At 49.7% G+C, this 21183-nt stretch overlaps 1 protein-coding gene across 1 annotated transcript in view; it reads left to right on the forward strand.

Annotated features, from left to right (window-relative positions):
- The window catches only part of LOC140387871 (carboxypeptidase A1-like), a 56726-nt gene extending 35979 nt beyond the window's left edge, over window positions 1–20747 (forward strand). Inside the window, exons 11-12 of the mRNA XM_072471130.1 lie at window positions 3200–3284; window positions 19574–20747. Of these exons, the coding sequence (XP_072327231.1) occupies window positions 3200–3284; window positions 19574–19761 (273 nt within the window). The 3' untranslated portion in view covers window positions 19762–20747. The remainder of the gene's footprint in view (window positions 1–3199; window positions 3285–19573) is intronic.
- The last annotated feature ends 436 nt before the right edge of the window (window positions 20748–21183 follow it).

Below are 21183 nucleotides of genomic sequence, written 5' to 3' on the forward strand. Positions count from 1 at the left end.
AAGAAGTTCCTCCTAAACTCAGTCCTAAATCTACTTCCTCTTATTTTGAGGCAATGCCCCCTAGTTCTGCTTTCACCCGCCAGTGGAAACAACCTGCCCGCATCTATCCTATCTATTCCCTTCATAATTTTATATGTTTCTGTAAGATCCCCCCTCATCCTTCTAAATTCCAACGAGTACAGTCCCAGTCTACTCAACTTCTCCTCGTAATCCAACCCCTTCAGCTCTGGGATTAACCTAGTGAATCTCCTCTGCACACCCTCCAGCACCAGTACGTCCTTTCTCAAGTAAGGAGACCAAAACTGAACACAATACTCCAGGTGTGGCCTCACTAACACCTTATACAATTGCAGCATAACCTCCCTAGTCTTAAACTCCATCCCTCTAGCAATGAAGGACAAAATTCCATTTGCCTTCTTAATCACCTGTTGCACCTGTAAACCAACTTTTTGCGACTCATGCACTAGCACACCCAGGTCTCTCTGCACAGCAGCATGCTTTAATATTTTATCATTTAAATAATAATCCCTTTTGCTGTTATTCCTACCAAAATGGAAAACCTCACATTTGTCAACATTGCATTCCATCTGCCAGACCCTAGCCCATTCACTTAGCCTATCCAAATCCCTCTGCAGACTTCCAGTATCCTCTGCACTTTTTGCTTTACCACTCATCTTAGTGTCGTCTGCAAACTTGGACACATTGCCCTTGGTCCCCAACTCCAAATCATCTATGTAAATTGTAAACAATTGTGGGCCCAACATTGATCCCTGAGGGACACCACTAGCTACTGATTGCCAACCAGAGAAACACCCATTAATCCCCACTCTTTGCTTTCTATTAATTAACCAATCCTCTATCCATGCTACTACTTTTCCCTTAATGCCATGCATCTTTATCTTATGCAGCAACCTTTTGTGTGGCACCTTGTCAAAGGCTTTCTGGAAATCCAGATATACCACATCCATTGGCTCCCTGTTATCTACCGCACTGGTAATGTCCTCAAAAAATTCCACTAAATTAGTTAGGCACGACCTGCCCTTTATGAACCCATGCTGCGTCTGCCCAATGGGACAATTTCCATCCAGATGCCGCGCTATTTCTTCCTTGATGATTGATTCCAGCATCTTCCCTACTACCGAAGTTAAGCTCACTGGCCTATAATTACCCGCTTTCTGCCGACCTCCTTTTTTAAACAGTGGTGTCACATTTGCTAATTTTCAATCCGCCGGGACCACCCCAGAGTCGAGTGAATTTTGGTAAATTATCACTAGTGCATTTGCAATTTCCCTAGCCATCTCTTTTGGGATGCATTCTATCAGGGCCAGGAGACTTGTCTACCTTTAGCCCCATTAGCTTGCCCATCACTACCTCCTTAGTGATAACAATCCTCTCAAGGTCCTCACCTGTCATAGCCTCATTTCTATCAGTCACTGGCATGTTATTTGTGTCTTCTACTGTGAAGACCGACCCAAAAAACCTGTTCAGTTCCTCAGTCATTTCCTCATCTCCCATTATTAAATCTCCCTTCTCATCCTCTAAAGGACCAATATTTACCTTAGCCACTCTCTTTTGTTTTATATATTTGTAGAAACTTTTACTATCTGTTATCGTTATGGAGCAGGAGAGCTGATAGATTGGAGTGTCAGCAGTGACAGGGTGAGTTATAGAGCTGGAGAGCTGATAGATCGAGTGTCAGCGGTGGGAGGGTGGGTTATGAAGCTGGAGAGCCGATGCCCAGAGCATCATCAGTGAGAGGGTGAGTTATGGTGTGGAATCCATGATATACCGTTTCTTAGCAAGGGACATAAGTTGGGATGGAATCCATAATAAACTGGTTCTTCAGTGAATGACGGGACTCTGTGGACACAGAATGATGGAAGTAGCCGTAACAAGGATGCTCTTTTCTGTTAATTACCATAAACTCCAAGTCATGAGGAGAGATAAGTATGCAACAGAAGGATTAAAAGTGCTAGTGTTTCTATTGGTCCATTTGCCCTGTTTTCTATTGGCTGGAATTATTGTCCTTTCATTGGTCAAAAATGAAAGTTTAACTGTGATATTAATGGTGTATGTGACATGCAAATGAAGGATTAGAATGCAACTACAAATTCTATTGGTTAATCAAGCTGTCAATGTTTCTGCTTACTAGATTAATTTAGAGTAAGGCAGTGTACCCCACTGGTTTTATCTCCGTGTGCACATGTCAATAAAGATTGATCAAGAATACTCCGTGTCTGCCTTGCAATACTTCGACATTGGAGCTGGATAGCAAGTGCAGAACAGTGGCGCAGTGGTTAGCACTGCTGCCTCATGGCGCCGAGGGCCCAGGTCCAATCCCGGCTCTGGGTCACTGTCCCTTTGGAGTTTGCACATTCTCCCCGTGTTTGCGTGGGTTTCGCCCCCACAACCCAAAGATGTGCAGGGTAGGTGAAGTATGGAGCTGGAGAGCTGATAGTCCTGAGGGCCGGCAGTGAGAGAGTGGGTTATGGAGCTTGAGTGCTGCTGTTCGGAGGGTTGGCAGTGAGAGGGTGGGTTATGGGGCTGGAGAGCTGATAGCCGGGAGGGTCGGCAGTGAGAGGGTGGGTTTTGGAGAGGGTGAGGCCGCTCCAAAATGGCTCCGATCGGGTCACATGTCCCTACGTCAGAATGACAGGAAAATGAATCTTGCAATGCTAAACAATATTGCAGTCCCCATTTACTGGCCGACATTAAAGCAAAACAACATTAAATTGGACAATGTTAAATGGGGACTAGAGCTCTGAAGATGAGCCATATGGACTCAAAACATTAACTTCACAGATGCTGCCAGACCTGCTGAGGGTTTTTTCCAGCGTTTTTCTATTTTTTATTTGAATGGGACTTACTGTATAAGTATGAGTTAGGACATTGCTGCTCCGGCAGATAATGTTACTTCTACCTGGGAGAAAAAAACGGGGCTTTGGGTTTAACAATGCCCTACAAATCAACACCTCTGACACAGTAGCACTGTCTCGGCACTGCACTGGACCATCAGGCTGGACTCTGAGTTCAAGTCTCTTGTGTGGGGTTTGAACCCGCACCACCCAATGCTAGAGTGAGTTGCAGCTGAGAAGTAGACGATGGCCGACCAACGTGGGTAGATATCGTCCTGTGTATTCTGAAAACAAATGTCATTTTCCTGAGTCCTGATGATGTCTGTGACCTCTCCTTGTTATAGGCCACTCTAGCCAAGGAGGCTACTGAAGCTCTATCCTCTCTGTATGGCACTCAGTATACCTACGGGAGCATCATAGAATTGATGCGTAAGTAACGTACTGCAAATTGCATTCTAATCAACATCTAGAAGGTTCTGTTGTAATTTTGCTATGTGCAGCTTTGTATGTGGATAATACAGAGGAAATGTATAAGGCACAGAGACAAAGGGAAATGATCTGGGTCTGTAAAGAAGAAGGGGGATTTAACCAACTTTTTAAATGGGGAGGGGATAAGAAAAGTGAGTGGGAGAGGTTTACGTCATCATGCTGGTGGGGTGGAGACTCTTAGAGCCGTGAACCGGCTCCAAACAGATTGGGGTGCCATCTTTAAAGGCCACCCCAACCAGCGCTGTATTCTAACAGCCCCCAGCCCACATCATGGCGATTCCAGGGGCTCTCCCCAATCCCCACCACCACCACCCCACTACGTTCAACGCCAGCATCTCCCACCCCCCCACCCCTGCCCACCACACATAAAACCATCCCCCCTCCATGTGGCTCCCACTAGGGTTCACCCAAGCACTGCCACCAGTACAGGTTGATACTGCCACCCTGGCAGTGCTACCCTGGCAGTGCCAACCTGGCAGTGCCTCCCTGGCAGTACCAACCTGGCAGTGCCAACCTGGCCGTGCCAACCTGGTGTGCCAACCTGGTGGTGCCACCCTGGTAGTGCTACCCAGGCAGTGCCAACCTGGTAGTGCTACCCTGGCAGTGCCAAACTGGTAGTGCCAATGTGGAAATGCAAATCTGTGCCGGGGGCAGTGCCAGGGTACTGACCTGGCATGTCCCTATACCCCCCCCCCCCCCCAGTCCCAGGAGGTCCTCTTTTGATACTATGTCGGCAATCCTGGGCATTGTGTTGGAACCTTGCCCACTGGTGGCGATCTTCGGGGTTTCGGACGTGCCGATGCTCCGGACGGGGGCAGGGGCAGGCGTCCTGGCCTTTGCCTCGCTTGTGGCAAGGAGATGGATCCTCTTGGGCTGGAGGTCGACTACATCACCATGCACCTCGGCATGGCTGGGTGATCTGATGGAGTTTTTGCACCTCGAGAAGATTAAGTTTACAGTAAGAGGGTCAGTGGAAGGGTTTTACCGTAGATGGTGGCCATTTATAATGTACTTTAAAGAGTTGGTCACTGTTAGCTGTTGGGGGGAGAGAGGGGTGATAAGAGTGGGTGGGGGGTTTTAGTGGTGAGGATATAGTGTTGTAAGGGGAAGTGGAGGGTGGGGGTGGTTCTTATTGTTTAGTTGTTATTCTGTGTTATTGTTTCTCTGTATACAAATTGTTAAAAATCCTAATAAAAATATTTCCAAAAAAAAGAAAGCTATAAAATTCTAACAGGACTAGACAGGATAGATGGAGGGAGTATGTTCCCATTGGCGTCGGAGTCCAGAACCAGGGGTCACAGTCTGAGGATACGGGGTAAACCATTTACGGCTGAGATGAGGAGAAATGTCTTCACCCAGCGAGTGGTCGGCCTGTGGAATTTGCTACCACAGGTAGCAATTAAGGCCAAAACATTGTATGCTTTTCAGAAGGAATTAGCTCTTGGAAGTAAAGGGGCCAAAGGATATGGGGGCAAAGCAGGATCTGGTTGCTGAGTTGGGTGATCAGTCACGATCATAATGAATGGCAGGGCAGGCTTGAAGGGTCGAATGGCCTCCTCCTGCTTCTATTTTCCATGAGTTCAAATCCCATCACGGCAGCTGAATCTAATAATTTAGAATTAGAATTCTCATTCTAATCATTAATAAATCTGTAATTAAAAAGCTGGTCTTTGGGTGGGATTTTCCTCCCCTTCTCCCAGGATCTCCTGGTCCTGCCGATGCTCCGGTGGGTTCCCAGGCAGCAGGATGAGCGAGCCACACAAAATGCTGTAGACATCGAAGGGACTGCAAGACCCTGCTGGAAGCCACTGGTGAGCTGCCGCCACCAGCAAACACGCCACGGGAGAGGGGGCTGGCAAATACCACCCTTTGTAATGATGATCATGAAACTACTACTTTGTCAATGAAATGCATCAGTTCACTGGTTTAGTAACACAGGAACACGGGACTTGGGAGTAGGACATTTGGTCCTTTGAGCATGCTCCGTCAGTCAATACGATCATGCCTGATCTGATTATGGTCTCAGTTCCACTTTCCTGTCTGTCCCCATAACCCTTGGCTCCCATACCTATCAAAAATACGGGCTGGTTTAGCACAGTGGGCTAAACAGCTGGCTTGTGATGCAGAACAATGTCAGCAGCGCGGGTTCAATTTCCGTACCGGCCTCCCCGAACAGGCGCCAGAATGTGGTGACTAGGGGCTTTTCACAGTAACTTCATTGAAGCCTACGCGTGACAATAAGCAATTATTATTATTATTATTAGTAGTATTATTAATAAGAATCTGACTAACTCAGCCTTGAATACATTTAAAGACACAGCCTCCATTACCTTCTGGGGAAATGCACTACACACTCTGATGACCCTCTTAGAGAAAACAATTCTCCTCACCTGTTTTAAAAGAGCTTATTTTTAAACTATGTCCCAAGTTTTAGTTTCCCCACAAAAGGAAATATCCTCCCAGTATCCAGCCTTTCCATTATCCTCAGGATCTTATATGTTTCAATCCAATCACTTTTCATTCTTCAACACATCCCATTCATCCAGGAATTAATAAGTGAACCTTCTCTGAAATGCTTCCAAAGTAACTAAAGTTCAAATAGAGAGACCAAAATTGTTCACATTACCCCAGATGTGAGGCGGGATTCTCCGACCCCCCGCTGTGGCGGACGCGTAGGTGAACCCCCCATGCGCATGCGCGGGAATGATGTCAGCAACCGCTGACGCTCCCGCGCATGCGCCGGCCGGCGGAGTCCCTTCAGCCCCAGCTGGCGTGGCGCCAAAGGCCTTCCACGCCAGCCGGCAGGGCGCAAACCACTCCAGGGCGGGCCTAGCCCCTAAAGGTGCGTAGGATTCCGCACCTTTGGGATGGCCCAATGCCGGAGTGGTTCACGCCACTCCGTTCCGCCGGGACCCCCCCGCCCCGCCGGGTACGGGAGAATCCCGCCCGTCGTATCACCAATGACCAATACAGCTGCAGTAAAACTTCCCCACTTTTATATTCCATTCCTCTTGCAATAAGTGCCAACATTCCATTTGCCTTCCTGATCACTTGCTGTGCCTGCGTACCAACTTTATGTGACTCATGTGTCAGGACACCCAGATCGCTCTGTACCACTAAGTTCTGCAACCAAAAGAGAAAATGCTGAAAAATCTTAGCAGGTCTGGCAGAGAAAAGAGCTAACATTTTGAGTACAGTTGGCCCTTTGTCAAAGCTAAAAGGGCATAGAAAGTGGGAGATATTTATACCATAGGGTGAGGGAATGAAAGATGAGTCATAGCTACAGAAACCAAGGAAAAAGAGGCAGTCCCCAGAGAGAATAAAAGGTGTGAAAGGCCAAACAGCAGGGAAACTAAAATCATAGGGTAAGCCTTGACAAATGTAGATGTGGGGGGAGGGGGGACATGGGTGGGAGAGAGGTAAAATGAGAAAAGGGGGGGGGGGAAGAGGAAACAAAGGGGAGAAAAGGTAGGGAAAGGGGGATAAGATAGGGGAAAAGAGTGGGGGGAAATATATAATAAAAAGAAAGACAAGAAAGAAATAAAAGGTAAAAGACAGTTAAAATGAAATGGAATGAAAACAAAGGGGTCGCGGTAGGGTAGTGCTAATCATCTGAAGTTGTTAAATTCAATGTTGAGACCGGAAGGCTGTAGCGTGCCTAACGGGAAGATGAGATGTTGTTCCTCCAGTTTGTGTTGAGCTTCACTGGAACATTGCAGCAGGTCAAGGACAGACATGTGGGAATGGGAGCAGGGTCTTGTGTTAAAATGACAAGCAACAGGTAGGTCCGGGCCCTGAATGCGCACAGAGCGAAGGTGCTCAGCAAAGCGATCACCCAGTCTACATTTGGTCTCTCCGATATAGAGGAGACCACATCGGGAGTAGCGAATGCAATAGACCAAAGTTCTGCATTCTCTTTCCATTTAAACTGTATATTGCTTTTCTATTCTTTCTGCCAAAATGGACAGATTCCCAATTGTCCACATTACACCCCATCTGCCAATTTTTTGCCCTCTCCTTTAACTTGACTATATCACTTTGCAGACTCTCTGCCTTCTCTTGGCAACTTAACTTCCCACCTATCTTGGTGTCATCGGCAAATTTAGCTATTTGGTCCCCTCACCCAAGTAATTGATGCCCTTTGGGGGAGGAAACCTGTCATCCTTACCTGGCCTGGTCTACAATCAAGCCGCAGATTTCATTCATGGGGTGGGATTTTCTGGGAATAACCCAGCTATGAATTTTTAAACGTTTTCCAAGTGGCTGATAAGTCCGATAGTTGGTACTAAATTGCGGAAAGTTTGTTAGTCCAGTTTTGGAGAGACCTACTTTTGTACAATGTGGATACTTAAAAATTGATGGGATTTTGAATTACTCAGGAGTCACAACTCCATGAAGACAGGTAAAGAATGTTGACTTTTCCTCACTGAAGAACAGGTCACTCCTCTGATGCTGCAATAGAAAATCTGCACCATTGTTTGGAGTTGAGTGAAAGCACAGCTTTACAAATATCATTGGAAATGGTGTGACATAAACAGCATCATCAGAAACTGTGAACTCCAATCTTCCTGCTCTTTCATGCGGGATTGCAGTAGACGCACATGCAGCTTTCACGGTGTTAAAAAGAAAGAACTTGCATTTACATGGCGCACTTAACAACCCCTGGACATCCCAAGGTATCTTTAGCTAATGAAATTCTTTGGTAACGTGGGGAAAACGGCAGCCAATTTGCACTCAGGAAGCTCCCTCAAACAACAGAATACTGGTGGGTGGGGAAACATTGAGGGTTACGATCCTTAGAATGAGATAATGGATCAGCTGACTTTTACTGTCCGTCTGTTTTGCAATTTTGTTTTGTAGATCCATAAACCATTTCAGGAATGTCAGTGAATTAATATCCTTTGTTGTGAGCTTGAACAGCAAATGTAATCCTGCCCTCTCTGACATACATTGGTCCCTGATGCCCCAAAGCTTGGTGTCTTTTTTGGGTCTTTATGGTCTTTTCCCCTAACTATCTCTGTAATTTTCTTCCAGCTCTCCGATCGCCCCTCTCCTCCTGCCCGAACTCTGTGTTTCACTAACTTGGACTGTGTTGGTGCATCCCATTCATTATGGGCCCGGCACAGACACCTGATGCTGTAGGATTCCTTTTCCAAACCAATCACCTCAGGCCCTTTAGGACCTTCCTTAAAACCACCTTGCTGTGCATCCATTCCAACATCATCGTCAACTTTGACTAAAACATGTGTTTGCAACATAAAAGGCGGCTCAGTAGCACAGTGGTTAGCACTGTTGTTTAACAGCACTAGGGTCCCAGGTTCGATTCCCGGCTTGGGTCACTGTCTGTGTGGGGTCTGCACGTTCTCCCCGAGTCTGCGTGGGTTTCCTCCGGGTGCTCCAGTTTCCTCCCACAAGTCCCGAAAGACGTGCTTGTTAGGTGAATTGGACATATTGAATTCTCCCTCTGTGTACCCGAATAGGCAGCGGAATATGGCGACTATTGGCTTTTCACAGTAACATCATTGCAGTATTAATGCAAGCCTACTTGTGACAATAAAGATTATTATTATTATTAATCTGTGCTGAATCACCTGCTATTCTCTCAGGTTTTTAAAAATATATATATTTATTCAAATTTTCAACGATTTAACAAAACACTCCAACCAGAATAAAAAAGAATAAAACACAAAACAAACAAAAATTATGCATGAGATTGCCAACAAAATACAATAATCCCCATTTAACAAATAAACACGCCAGTAAGGAAAAACGCCCCACTCGAACCTAAACAAATCAGAAAAACCAACCCCCCCCCCCCCCGCCCCCCCCCCGCCCCTGGGTTGCTGCTGCTGTTGACCTCCATGAGAAAGTCTAGGAACGGTTGCCACCGCCTGGAGAACCCCTGCACAGACCCTCGCAAGGCAAACTTTATCCTTTCCAGCTTGATGAACCCTGCCATATCGTTAATCCAAGCTTCCATGCTTGGGGGCTTCGCATCCCTCCACATTAGTAGGATCCTCCGCCGGGCTACCAGGGACGCAAAGGCCAGAACACCGGCCTCTTTCGGCTCCTGCACTCCCGGCTCGTCCGATACCCCAAATAATGCTAACCCCCAGCTCAGCTTGACCCGGGTGTTCACCACTTTGTACATCGTCCTCGCAAAACCCCTCCAAAACCCCTCCAGCGCTGGGCACGTCCAGAACATATGGGCCTGATTTGCTGGGCTCCCCGAGCACCTCACACACCTGTCCTCCACCCCAAAAAACCTACTCACCCTCGCCCCTGTCATATGCGCCCTATGGACAACTTTGAACTGTATTAGGCTGAGCCTGGCCAAGAGGAGGAAGAATTAACCCTACTCAGGGCATCAGCCCACAGATCTTCATCCAGCTTCTCCCCCAGCTCCTCCTCCCACTTACCCTTTAACTCCTCCACCGAGGCCTCCTCCGCCTCCTGCAGTTCCTGATAGATCGCCGAGACCTTGCCTTCTCCAACCCATACACCCAAAATCACCCTGTCCTGAATCCTTCGTGCTGGGAGCAGCGGAAATTCCCTCACCTGCCGTCTCACAAACGCCCTCACTTGCATGTACCTAAAAGCATTCCCGGGAGGTAACCCAAATTTCGCCTCTAGCGCCCCTAGGCTTGCAAAAGTCCCATCGATGAATAGGTCCCCCATTCTTTTAATCCCTGCCCGATGCCAGCTCAGAAACCCCCCATCCATCCTACCCGGAACTAACCTGTGGTTCTCTCATATCGGGGACCAGACCGAAGCCCTCACCTCGCCCCTATGTCGCCTCCACTGCCCCCAGATCTTCAGAGTCGTCGCCACCGGACTCGTGGTGTACCTTGTCGGCGGAAACGGCAACGGTGCCGTCACCAGCGCCCCCAGACTCGTACCCACACAAGACGCCACCTCTAGCCTCTTCCACGCTGCCCCCTCTCCCTCCATTACCCACTTACGGATCATCGCCACATTAGCTGCCCAATAATAGCCACATGGATTCGGCAGCGCCAGCCCCCTCCTGACCCTGCTGTGCTCCAAAAACACCCTCTTCACCCTCGGGGTTTTATTCGCCCATACGAATCCCATAATACTCCTGCTTACCCGTTTAAAAAAAGCCTTGGGGATTAGGATGGGCAGGCGCTGGAACACAAACAGGAACCTCGGAAGGAACTTCATCTTGACTGACTGCACCCTACCCGCCAGGGAGAGTGGCAGCATATCCTATCTCTTGAAATCCTCCTCCATCTGCTCCACCAACCGTGTCCAATTGAGCTTGTGCAGGGCCCCCAAGCTCCTAGCTATCTGGATCCCCAGGTATCGGAAGCTCCTCTACGCCCTCTTCAGTGGTAGCTCGTCTATCCTCCTTCCCTGGTCGCCCGCATGCACCACTAGGAGCTCGCTCTTCCCCACGTTGAGCTTATAGCCCGCGAAGTCTCCAAATTCCCTAAGGATCCGCATAACCTCCGCCATCCCTTCCACTGGGTCTGCAACATATAACAACAGGTCATCAGCATATAACGACACTCGGTGTTCCTCCCCCCCCCACCCGGACCAATCCCCTCCAGTTCCTAGACTCCCTCAGTGTCATGGCCAGCGGCCCAATTGCCAGTGCAAACAACAAGGGGGATAAGGGACACCACTGCCTTGTCCCACGGTACAACCTAAAGTACTCCGACCTCCGCCGGTTCATAGCCACACTCGCCACTGGGGCCCTATATAACAGCCTGACCCATCTTATGAACCCTTCCCCGAACCCAAACCTCCCAAGCACTTCCCAGAGATACTCCCACTCCACCCGATCAAAGGTCTTCTCCGCGTCCATAGCCGCCACTACCTCCACTTCCCCCTCCACCGAGGGCATCATGGTCACATTTAAGAGCCTCCACACATTCGTGTTTAACTGCCTGCCCTTCACAAACCCCGTCTGGTCCTCATGGATCACCCCCGGGACACAGTCCTCAATTCTCGTAGCCAGCACCTTCGCCAACAACTTAGCATCTACATTGAGGAGTGAAATCGGCCTATACGATCCACATTGCAATGGATCCTTATCCCGCTTCAAAATCAACGAGATCAGGCCCGGGACATTGTCGGGGGCAGGGTCCCCTCCTCCCAGCCTCATTGAAAGTTCTCACCAGCAACGGGCCCAGCAGGTCCACATACTTTCTGTAATATTCAACCGGGAACCCGTCCGGTCCCGGGGCCTTCCCCGCCTGCATGCTCCCCAATCCTTTAACCAGCTCCTCCAGCCCAAATCGGCACCCCCCAAACCCGCCACTGCTCCTCCTCCACCCTCAGGAACCTCAGTTGGTCCAAGAATCGCCGCATCCCCCCCTCCCCCTCCGGGGGGCTCAGACCTATACAGATCCCCATACCTCGTTCATTCTCACCGCACTCCGCACCGTATTCCCCCCCTCTATCTCTAATTCCACCAATCTCCCTCGCTGCCTCCCTCTTACGAAGCTGATGTGTCAGCGTCCGGCTCGCCTTCTCCCCATACTCATATACCGCCCCCTGCATTTTCCTCCACTGCGCCTCTGCTTTTCCCGTGGTCAATAGATCAAATTCCATTTGGAGATTTTGTCGCTCCCTAGGCAGCCCCTCCTCGGCATAGCTCCTGTCCACCCTTAATATCTCCCCCACCAATCTCTCCCTCTCCCTCCTCTCTCTCTTCTCTCTATGGGCCCTAATGGAAATTAGCACTCCCCTAACCACCGCCTTCAGAGCCCCCCAGACTACCCCCACCTGCACCTCTCCATTGTCGTTGGCCTCCATGTATCTTTGAATACACCCCCGGATCCGCCCGCACACGTCTTCATCCGCCAACAGTCCCACATCGAGATGCCACAACGGGTGCTGGTCCCTCTCCTCCCCCAACTCCAGCTCCACCCAATGCAGGGTGTGGTCCGAGATAGCTATAGCCAAATATTCCGTTCCCTCCACTTTCGGGATTAATGCCCTACTCATTATAAAGAAATCTATCCGGGAATAGGCTTTAAGTATGTGGGAGAAAAAAGACAATTCTCTGGCCATCGGCCTGGCAAACCTCCACGGATCCACTCCTCCCATCTGGTCCATAAACCCCCTGAGCACCTTGGCTGCAGCCGGCCTCTTACCCATCCTGGACTTGGAACGGTCCAGTGCTGGGTCCGTGTTGAAGTTCCCCCCCCCCCCATTATCAAGCTCCCTGCCTCCAGATCCGGGATCAGACTCAACATACATTTCATAAATCCGGCATCATCCCAATTCGGGGCATATACGTTCACCAGTACCACCCGCACCCCCTGCAACCTACCACTCACCATCACATATCGACCTCCATTACCCACCACAATATTCATTGTCTCAAACGACACCCGCTTCCCCACCAGTATCGCAACCCCTCTATTCTTCGCATCCAGCCCCGAGTGAAAGACCTGCTCTACCCATCCCCTTTCACAGCCTGACCTGATCTGCCACTTTCAAGTGTGTCTCCTGGAGCATAACCACGTGTGCCTTCAGTCCCTTTAAGTGCGCGAACACCCGGGCCCTCTTGACCGGCCCATTCAGGCCCCTCACATTCCATGTTATCAGCCAGATCAGGGGGCTACTTGTCCCCCCCATTGCCGACTAGCCATCCCCTTTTTTAGGCCAGCCACGTGCCCGCGCCTCTCGCACCTCCAGTCCCCCAGGCGGCTGACCCCCGCCCCGACTCCCGCTTCTTTTTTTGGGGGGGGGGGGGAAATTTTTTATTTAAAACAGATTTGTAACATTTACAGAGAAAAAAAGCCTTAACATATTGAAAACGAACAGTGGGAGAGAATAAACATATTTAATAAAGCACTTCCCCAACCAGCTCTATTTACCCATGCCCCACGTGTTCAACTAACCTAATGTGGCTCTAAACCCCCCCCCCCCCGGGTGCTGCTACTGTCGGTTTCCTATGCTATTCCCTGCAAGCGACTATCTCCCCTGGGGATTTCTGATCCCCCCCCCTTACCCTCTTAAGTCTTCTCTGCTCTCCCTCCCGGCTGCCCCCCCCCTCCCGACCCCCCGAGGCCTGACCTGCCAGGTCCGCCCCGCGCTTGGCCCTAGCCCGCCCTTTCTCCTACTCTCCCTGGTGCCCCCCGACCTACGCTAACTACGCTGACCCCTGCCCTTAGCGCCTGGCTGTCTCCCGTCCGAATGCTCGGGCCCTCCCCCCACACCCCAAAGACCCATTAACCTGATTGTATCTCCCCGTGCCCTTTCAAGTCCCTTACCCACCCCCTAGCCCATCCCCCTATCAGAGGCCCCAGTCTCCCGCCAAAAGGTACCAAGCGCGGGACCCCCTTTGCAGGGCCCCTCTTCCCCCCCCCCCCCCCCCCCCCCCGTTGCAAGCTCCCAAACTCACCCTAAGCAGTGCGCCCTCCAGTCCCCGTTCTCTGTCCAGGCTGAATACAATCTTAAATAAAACATTACAGTACAGGATAATTTAACGGACCATCGCCACACAACAGCTCTGTGAGCCCAGAGTCTTTTAGTTCAAGTCCAGCTTCTTCTTTTAATAAAAGTAAAAGTCCAAAAAAAGTCCATTCCTAGTCAAAACAAGTTGGGTTAACATACCGCCGCCACTGTAGAGCACTGAAAAACAAACCAAATGTCCGTTAGTTCAAGTCCAGCTTCCTCTCTTTAATAAAGGCCCAAACCTGTTCTGGTGTCTCGAAGTAGTAATGAAGTTCCTCAAACGTCAACCAAAGCTTCGCAGGATACAGCATTCCAAATCTCACCTGCTTTTTGAAGAGGGCTGCCTTTACCTTGATGAATCCTGCACGCCTCTTGGCCAGCTCCGTTCCCAAGTCCTGGTAGATGCGTACCTCACAGTTCTCCCATCTGCTGCTCCTCTCCGCCTTGGCCCATCGCAGCACCCGATCCCTGTCGGCAAGCCGGTGAAAGCGAACCACCAAGGGCCTCGGTCGGTCACCCGTCCTGGGCTTCCTTGCGGGGGCTCTATGCGCCCCATCCAATTCCAGGGGTCGAGGGAAGGCCTCCGGTCCCATCAGCGCCTCCGGTCCCATCAGCGCCTCGAGCATACCCATCACGTATGCGCCCGCATCCGATCCCTCACAGCCCTCGGGGAGGCCCACAATCCTCAGGTTCTGCCTCCTGGCTCTGTTCCCCAGTTCTTCAAGCTGCTCCTGCATCCTCCTCTGGCGGGCGTTCAGCTCCTCCACCTCGTGCTCCAGCTCCGTTACCGTGTCCGCCTGGCTGGAGAGTTTCACCTCGACCTCCCTGAGCGCCTTCTCTTGGCCCGCCTGCGCCTCGACCATTCGATCCATCACCGCCCTCATCGGGTCCAACGTGTCCCTCTTCAAGTCGGCGAAGCAGCTCCGGAAAAACTCCATCTGCTGCTCCCTTGGCCAGTGAGCCTCCGCTCCCTGGTCCCTGCTGGACGCCATGCTTCGCCGCCTGGTCAGAGGTCCCCGCTGCTCCTGCTTCGAACTTCGCCGCTCCACTCGACCACTTCTGGTCCGACTGTCCATATCCCGGGGGGAAAACCTCTTCTTTTCGTCTCCTCCACCGATTCAGGCCGCCAGGTCCCGAAGAAATCCTGCAAAACAGGTCCGTTTGCCCATCGCGGGCGGGAGCGATCCGACCTGCAACCTGCTTCCTCGAGGGCGCCCCCGACTCCCTCTTCTACCTCCAGCTCCCCTTTGGCCAATACAGCAGCAACCCAGTCCCCCCCCCCACCCCGCTAGCCAGATCACCGTCCAGCCATTTTGCTCCCCCTTTTACACTCCTGTAAGTCAGCCGACTCCTGCTAACCCTGGCCACTCCAGCCATTACAACGCCTCCCCAGTGTGGGAATCCCCCCACCTCTCCCTGTCGATCAATGTGCGCTCTCCTCCAGCACCACCCTTCCCCCCAGGCCCCGCCCCTCCCTTCCTTAGTGCAGGAAAAAGCTCGTGCTTTCCATCCGAGCCGGCCCTGCCTCCTACGGCGCAGCTCCTTTTTCTGCGACCTTGCCCCAGCTCCCCATCCCCGGGCTTCCACCCCCCCTTCATCAGCGGGGACCTGCCCCTACAGTACCGGCGCCCACACTTTCACACAGCCCCCACATCATATCCACTCACCCCTTCCCATTTCCCCTCTTCTCAACCTGAAACCAGAAGAAGAACACCCCCAAAATACAGTAAACTCACCCCCACAACAAACCCTCAGTTCGAGTCCAGCTTTTCAGCCTGAGTAAAGGTCCACGCCTCATCTGGCATCTCAAAATAGTGGTGACGGTCCTGAAACGTGACCCACAATCGCACTGGCTGCAGCATTCCAAACTTCACCCCCTTCCGATGGAGAACCGCCTTGGCCCGATTAAAACCAGCCCTTTTCTTGGCCACCTCCGCACTCCAGTCCTGGTAGATACGGATCTCCGTATTCTCCCACCTGCTGCTCCGTTCTTTTTTCGCCCATCTCAGGACGCACTCTCTGTCCATAAAGCGGTGGAACCTCACCATTACAGCCCTTGGCGGCTCGTTGGCTTTAGGTCTCCTTGTCAGGACTCGATGAGCCCCATCCAGCTCCAGGGGCCTCGGGAAAGCTCCCGCTCCATCAGCGTGTTAAGCATTGTAGCTACATATGCCCCAGTGTCGGACCCCTCCACTCCTTCAGGGAGACCCAGAATCCGAAGGTTCTTCCTCCTCGACCTGTTCTCCATGTCCTCAAACTTCTCCTGCCACTTCTTGTGTAGCGCCTCGTGCGCCTCCACCTTCACCGCCAGGCCCAAAATCTCATCCTAGTTCTCTGAGGCCTTCTGTCGCACCTCGCAAATCGCCACCCCTTGGGCCTTCTGGGTCTCCACCAGCCTTTCGATCGGCGCCTTCATTGGCGCCAGCATTTCTGCTCTCAGCTCCGCAAAGCAGTTTTTGAGGAACTCTTGCTGCTCCCGCGACCACTGCGCCCACGCTACCCGCCGCCATCTTGCTTTTCCTCCCCCGCTCTCTTCGCTGCTCCAAAACCACTTTTTTGATCACTCCACTCCTGGTCCACTCCATATAGTGCTGGGGGAACCTTACTATCACCTTTCCACACTGGGAACCGTCGTACAAGTGCCGCTGGGGCTCCTCGAAAGGGCCCAAAAGTCCGTTCTTGGCGGGACCTGCCGAACGTGCGCCCTACCTAGGCATAGCCGCAACCGGAAGTCTATTCTCTCAGTTATTAAGAAGCTAACATGATTTGCATTTCCTTGTCTCCTTTTCAATCCATTCAACCATTTTCTTCCACCTTTGCCCCCAACCTAAACAAGGATAGTGGCGGGGTGCATTCAAGGATAGGGGTTGCATTGTGGAGAGTGTCGTGTTATTCACCCTGGGGTAACACGGACTGCAACAGGATGCAGATGAACTGTAAAGCATACACCAAACGTAGGCGTTGGTTCAATACGATTTATTGAACTTATGTAACAATGCACACAGGTGGCTGTGGGTTGACTCACTACCCTAAGTGTACTAACTCTAACTAACTAGACCAGGCGAGCTCTGATCCACGTGTAGAAGGTGCTGACTGATATATACACCCTAACTACAGTTGTCACCAGTGGAAAGAGGCGGAGTGCTGATGCCTCGTGTGTTTTATAGTTGGAAGCCCCCCTCTGGTGTTCTGTCCGGTGATTGGTTGTGTTCTGTCCTGTATGTTGATTGGCTAACCTGGGTGTCTGTCACTGCCTGTTTTTACCTCATGATGTGAGATTGGGGAAAACCAATGCCAGTATTACCGACTTTTACTGGGGTTTGAAAATTCCGAGCTGGTTTTTCCTCCTGCAATAATAGAAGCAACTTAAAGCAGTGTCAACCCCACTCAGGCACAGTCATGAAGAAATACAACAGCCACAGGTAATATTTTAAAAAGTGGACAAAATAGTCAGGGATTGACTGCTGCCGGTGCCCAGGAGGCCTATCAGTGACCAGCTCATGCCCCCGTGCAGATAGACAGGTTGCAGAGGCAAAATGTCACCCCTAACCCCAGCAGTGAATTCTGATCTAGTCGGGGCCAAAAGCAGCTTTGTGCATGCCTGCCCTCTGCTGGTGGGGTGCTGCATGCACCTGCATCACCAATCTGCACTGTACGTGGATGAACAAAATCCCTCCTTGCCTTTGTTCAACAGTTCTCTTCACCTATTTTCCACACATCAACTAACTATATTTAATTGAGAGAATTAACCTTCACCTCACTGCTGCAATGATTCATAACCTTTATAGTGGATTGGAGTATAAAGACACAGAAGTTATGATGCAGCTATACAAACCCCTGGTTAGACCCTACTTGGAGTACTGTGAGCAGTTCTGGGCATCACACCTTAGGAAGGATATTTTGGCCTGGGAGGGAGTGCAACGCAGGTTTACTAAAATGATACCTTGGCTGTGGGGGTTAAAATACGAGGTGCGATTTCTCAAATTAGGCCTGTTATTGCTGGAATTTAGAAGGTTAAGGAGTGATCCGATCGAAGTATTCAAGATATTAAAGGTGAAAGACAGGATAGATAGAGATATTTCCACTACTTGGAGATTCTAAAACTAGGGGGCATAGTCTAAAAATTAGGCTGGATCGTTCAGGAGAGATGTTCGGAAGCACTTCTTCACTCAAAGGGTGGTAGAAGTTTGGAACTCTCTCCCACAAATAGTAGTTGAAACGAGAACTATTGCTAATTTTAAATCTGAGATAGATAGCGTTTTGATATTAAGGGATATGGGCCAAGGGTAGGGATACAGAGTTAGGCCTCAGATCAGCCATGATCTTGTTACATGGCGGGACAGGCTCGAGGGGCTGAATGGCCTATTCAAGTTCCTATGTTCCTAAAGTTCCCTCCTTAACCTCACTCCACCGTTCCAATCAATCACTCTCGTTTAACTCTTCCTTCATTGTTCCAGTCTTCACTTTAAAAGAAGAAAAAGTCCCAATGGTCGGAGAATTCCAAAAGTACAAAAGCCAAGAAGATCTGTTAAATCTTTTTCAAAATGCTGGTTAGATCCAGAATTTGGAGAATTGTGATCAACTTTGGATCCCTCTCTTTAGGAAGGATGTCAAGACCTTAAACAGGGCCCAGGGGAGATGTATTAGAATGGTAACAGGGATGAAGAGAGACAAGGGGAACTGGGGGTGTTTAGTTTGGAGCAGAGATGGTTAAAGGGAGACTTGATAGAGATGTTCAAAATCATGAAGTGTTTGATAAGGGTAAATGAGGGGAAACACGACTGGTTTAGAAACATCAGGAACCAAACGACACAGATTTGAAACATTTTTAAGTGTGGTGGAAGCTGATTCAACAGTAACATTCAGGAGGAGATTGGATAAATAGTTAAAGTGGAAAGTTTTGCAGGGCCTTGGGGAAAGAACATGGAAACGGAACGCATCGTCCAGCTCTCTCTCTCTCGAAGATCTGGCAGCCAGTTGGGAAGGCACGGTGGCACAGTGGTTAGCACTGCTGCCTCACAGTGCCAGGGATGCTGGGTTCAATTCCGGCCTTGAGTGACTGTGTGGAGTTTGCACTTTCTCCCCATGTCTGCGTGGGTTTCCTCCCACAGTCCAAAAACGTGCAGGTTAGGTGGAGTGGGCATGATAAATTGCCCCTTAGTGCCCAGGGATCTGCGGGTTAGGTGGGGTTATGGGGTTGCAGGGGACAGGTTGGGGACCTGGGTAGGGTGCACCTTCAGAGGGTCAGTGCAGACTCGATGGGCCAAATGGCCTTCTTCTGCACTGTAGAGATTCTATGATTAAAATGTCCTCCTTCATGCTGTAATTTTCCATAATTCTACGATTATGAAATAGCATATGACCCATGCAAGCAATCCGATAGCATGCCTGTGCAAAGTATGGTAGTGGTGTGGTGGTATTGCCACTGGACTAATAAACCAAACCCACTCTGGGGACCTGAGTTTGGATCCCACCACGGCAGATTCAATAAATTCAATAAAAACAATCTGGAATTACAAGTCTCATGATGACCATTGCTGTAAATACCTATCTGGTTCACTGATGTCCTTTAGGAAAGAAAATCTGCTGGCCTCATCTGGTCTGGCCTACACATGACTCTTAAATGGCCTCTGAAATGGTCCAGCAAGCCACTCAGTTGAAGGGCAATTAGGAATGGGCAATGTCCCTAAAAATACATGTCACAAAAAAAATGTAATGGTCAGTTGAATAGTTCAACACTTTTATGCAAAGACAGACTGGATGTTCATACTTTGTGCAACCTTTCTTCATATCTGTAGATGAGAGCAGTGGGAACAGCATCGACTGGAGCTACAACCAAGGTATTAAGTACGCATTTGCCTTTGAGATGCGTGATGAAGGTCAATATGGCTTCAGGCTTCCACGGAGTCAGATCATTCCCACGGCTGAAGAAACCTGGTTGGGCATAAAGAAAATAATGGAACACGCTTCCAATCGCTTACCTTGATATCACAGCTGATTTATGCACTGCTGTTTTACAAGATGGGTGCTAAGTGCTGAGAGGCTATGTAACTGCGTTGATATTGGCTGTGGTTTCTTCTGTATGGCTGCATATGCATATAGAATATCATACTGTTATATTGCATCACACAGTATGTAGTGAAAAAGAAACTTAAAGCTATTTCTTGCATTTCTGCTGCTGAGGATTTAGCTTAATTCCAGCTTTTATGGGGGAAAAATGTAGGATTTGTCCCAAACGGGATAAATGGTTTAATGGGGTGCCTGTGTCATAGGGTTAGCCTCAGTCTCAATGTATTATAATCTGCTCAGTGCTCAGACTGAGAGGTTATCCCAATCTGAGGGTGCAGGGAATTACAATTCCAGGCTGAGGAATTTCAGAGTGCGGGTATACTGTTCAGTTTTCTATTGTTCGATTATGTTTGTCTGATATCTGTTTTTTGTGTGGGATTAGTTAAGCCTGGGTAAGAGAAACTAAACTGTAGGCAAGTAGCTGGAGGCATGAGAGCAGACATTTTAAAGCATTGAATCAACTATAATTCAGACATATATAACCTGGAGTGTATCATCTCTCCATATCTCCAAGGCATAGAATGCGACAAAAAAGGTTACTCTAATCTCCAAATAATGCTTCATTGATACCTCACTTTGAAAGTGTATTCCAGCTTCACAACTTAAATTGATAACAATGTCAGTTTAAAGATCTACTTCTAATGCAAGACTAAAATATTTAATTCAATCTCAAGATTTAAGAATTTACAGTGACATAGAAATACATTAAGAAGTTTTACAACACCAGGTCAAAGTCCAACAGGTTTGTTTCGATGTCACTAGCTTTCGGAGCGCTGCTCCTTCCTCAGGTGAATGAAGAGGTATGTTCCAGAAACATATATATGGACAGATTCAAAGATGCCAGACAATGCTTGGAATGCGAGCATTAGCAGGTGATTAAATCTTTACAGATCCAGAGATGGGGTAACCCCAGATTAAAGAGGTGTGAATTGTGTCAAGCCAGGACAGTTGGTAGGATTTTGCAGGCCAGATGGTGGGGGATGAATGTAATGCGACATGAATCCCAGGTCCCGGTTGAGGCCGCACTCATGTGTGCGGAACTTGGCTATAAGCTTCTGCTCGGCGATTCTGCGTTGTCGCGCGTCCTGAAGGCCGTCTTGGAGAACGCTTACCCGGAGATCAGAGTCCCGAAGCGTGGTAGATTGGCGAGACCATGCAGACGCTGCGACAACGAATGAACGGACATCGCGCGACAATCACCAGGCAGGAATGTTCCCTTCCAGTCGGGGAACACTTCAGCAGTCAAGGGCATTCAGCCTCTGATCTCCGGGTAAACGTTCTCCAAGGCGGCCTTCAGGACGCGCGACAACGCAGAATCGCCGAGCAGAACTTATAGCCA

Source organism: Scyliorhinus torazame, chromosome 13 (genome assembly GCF_047496885.1).
Source record: "Scyliorhinus torazame isolate Kashiwa2021f chromosome 13, sScyTor2.1, whole genome shotgun sequence".
Lineage (NCBI taxonomy): Eukaryota > Metazoa > Chordata > Chondrichthyes > Carcharhiniformes > Scyliorhinidae > Scyliorhinus > Scyliorhinus torazame.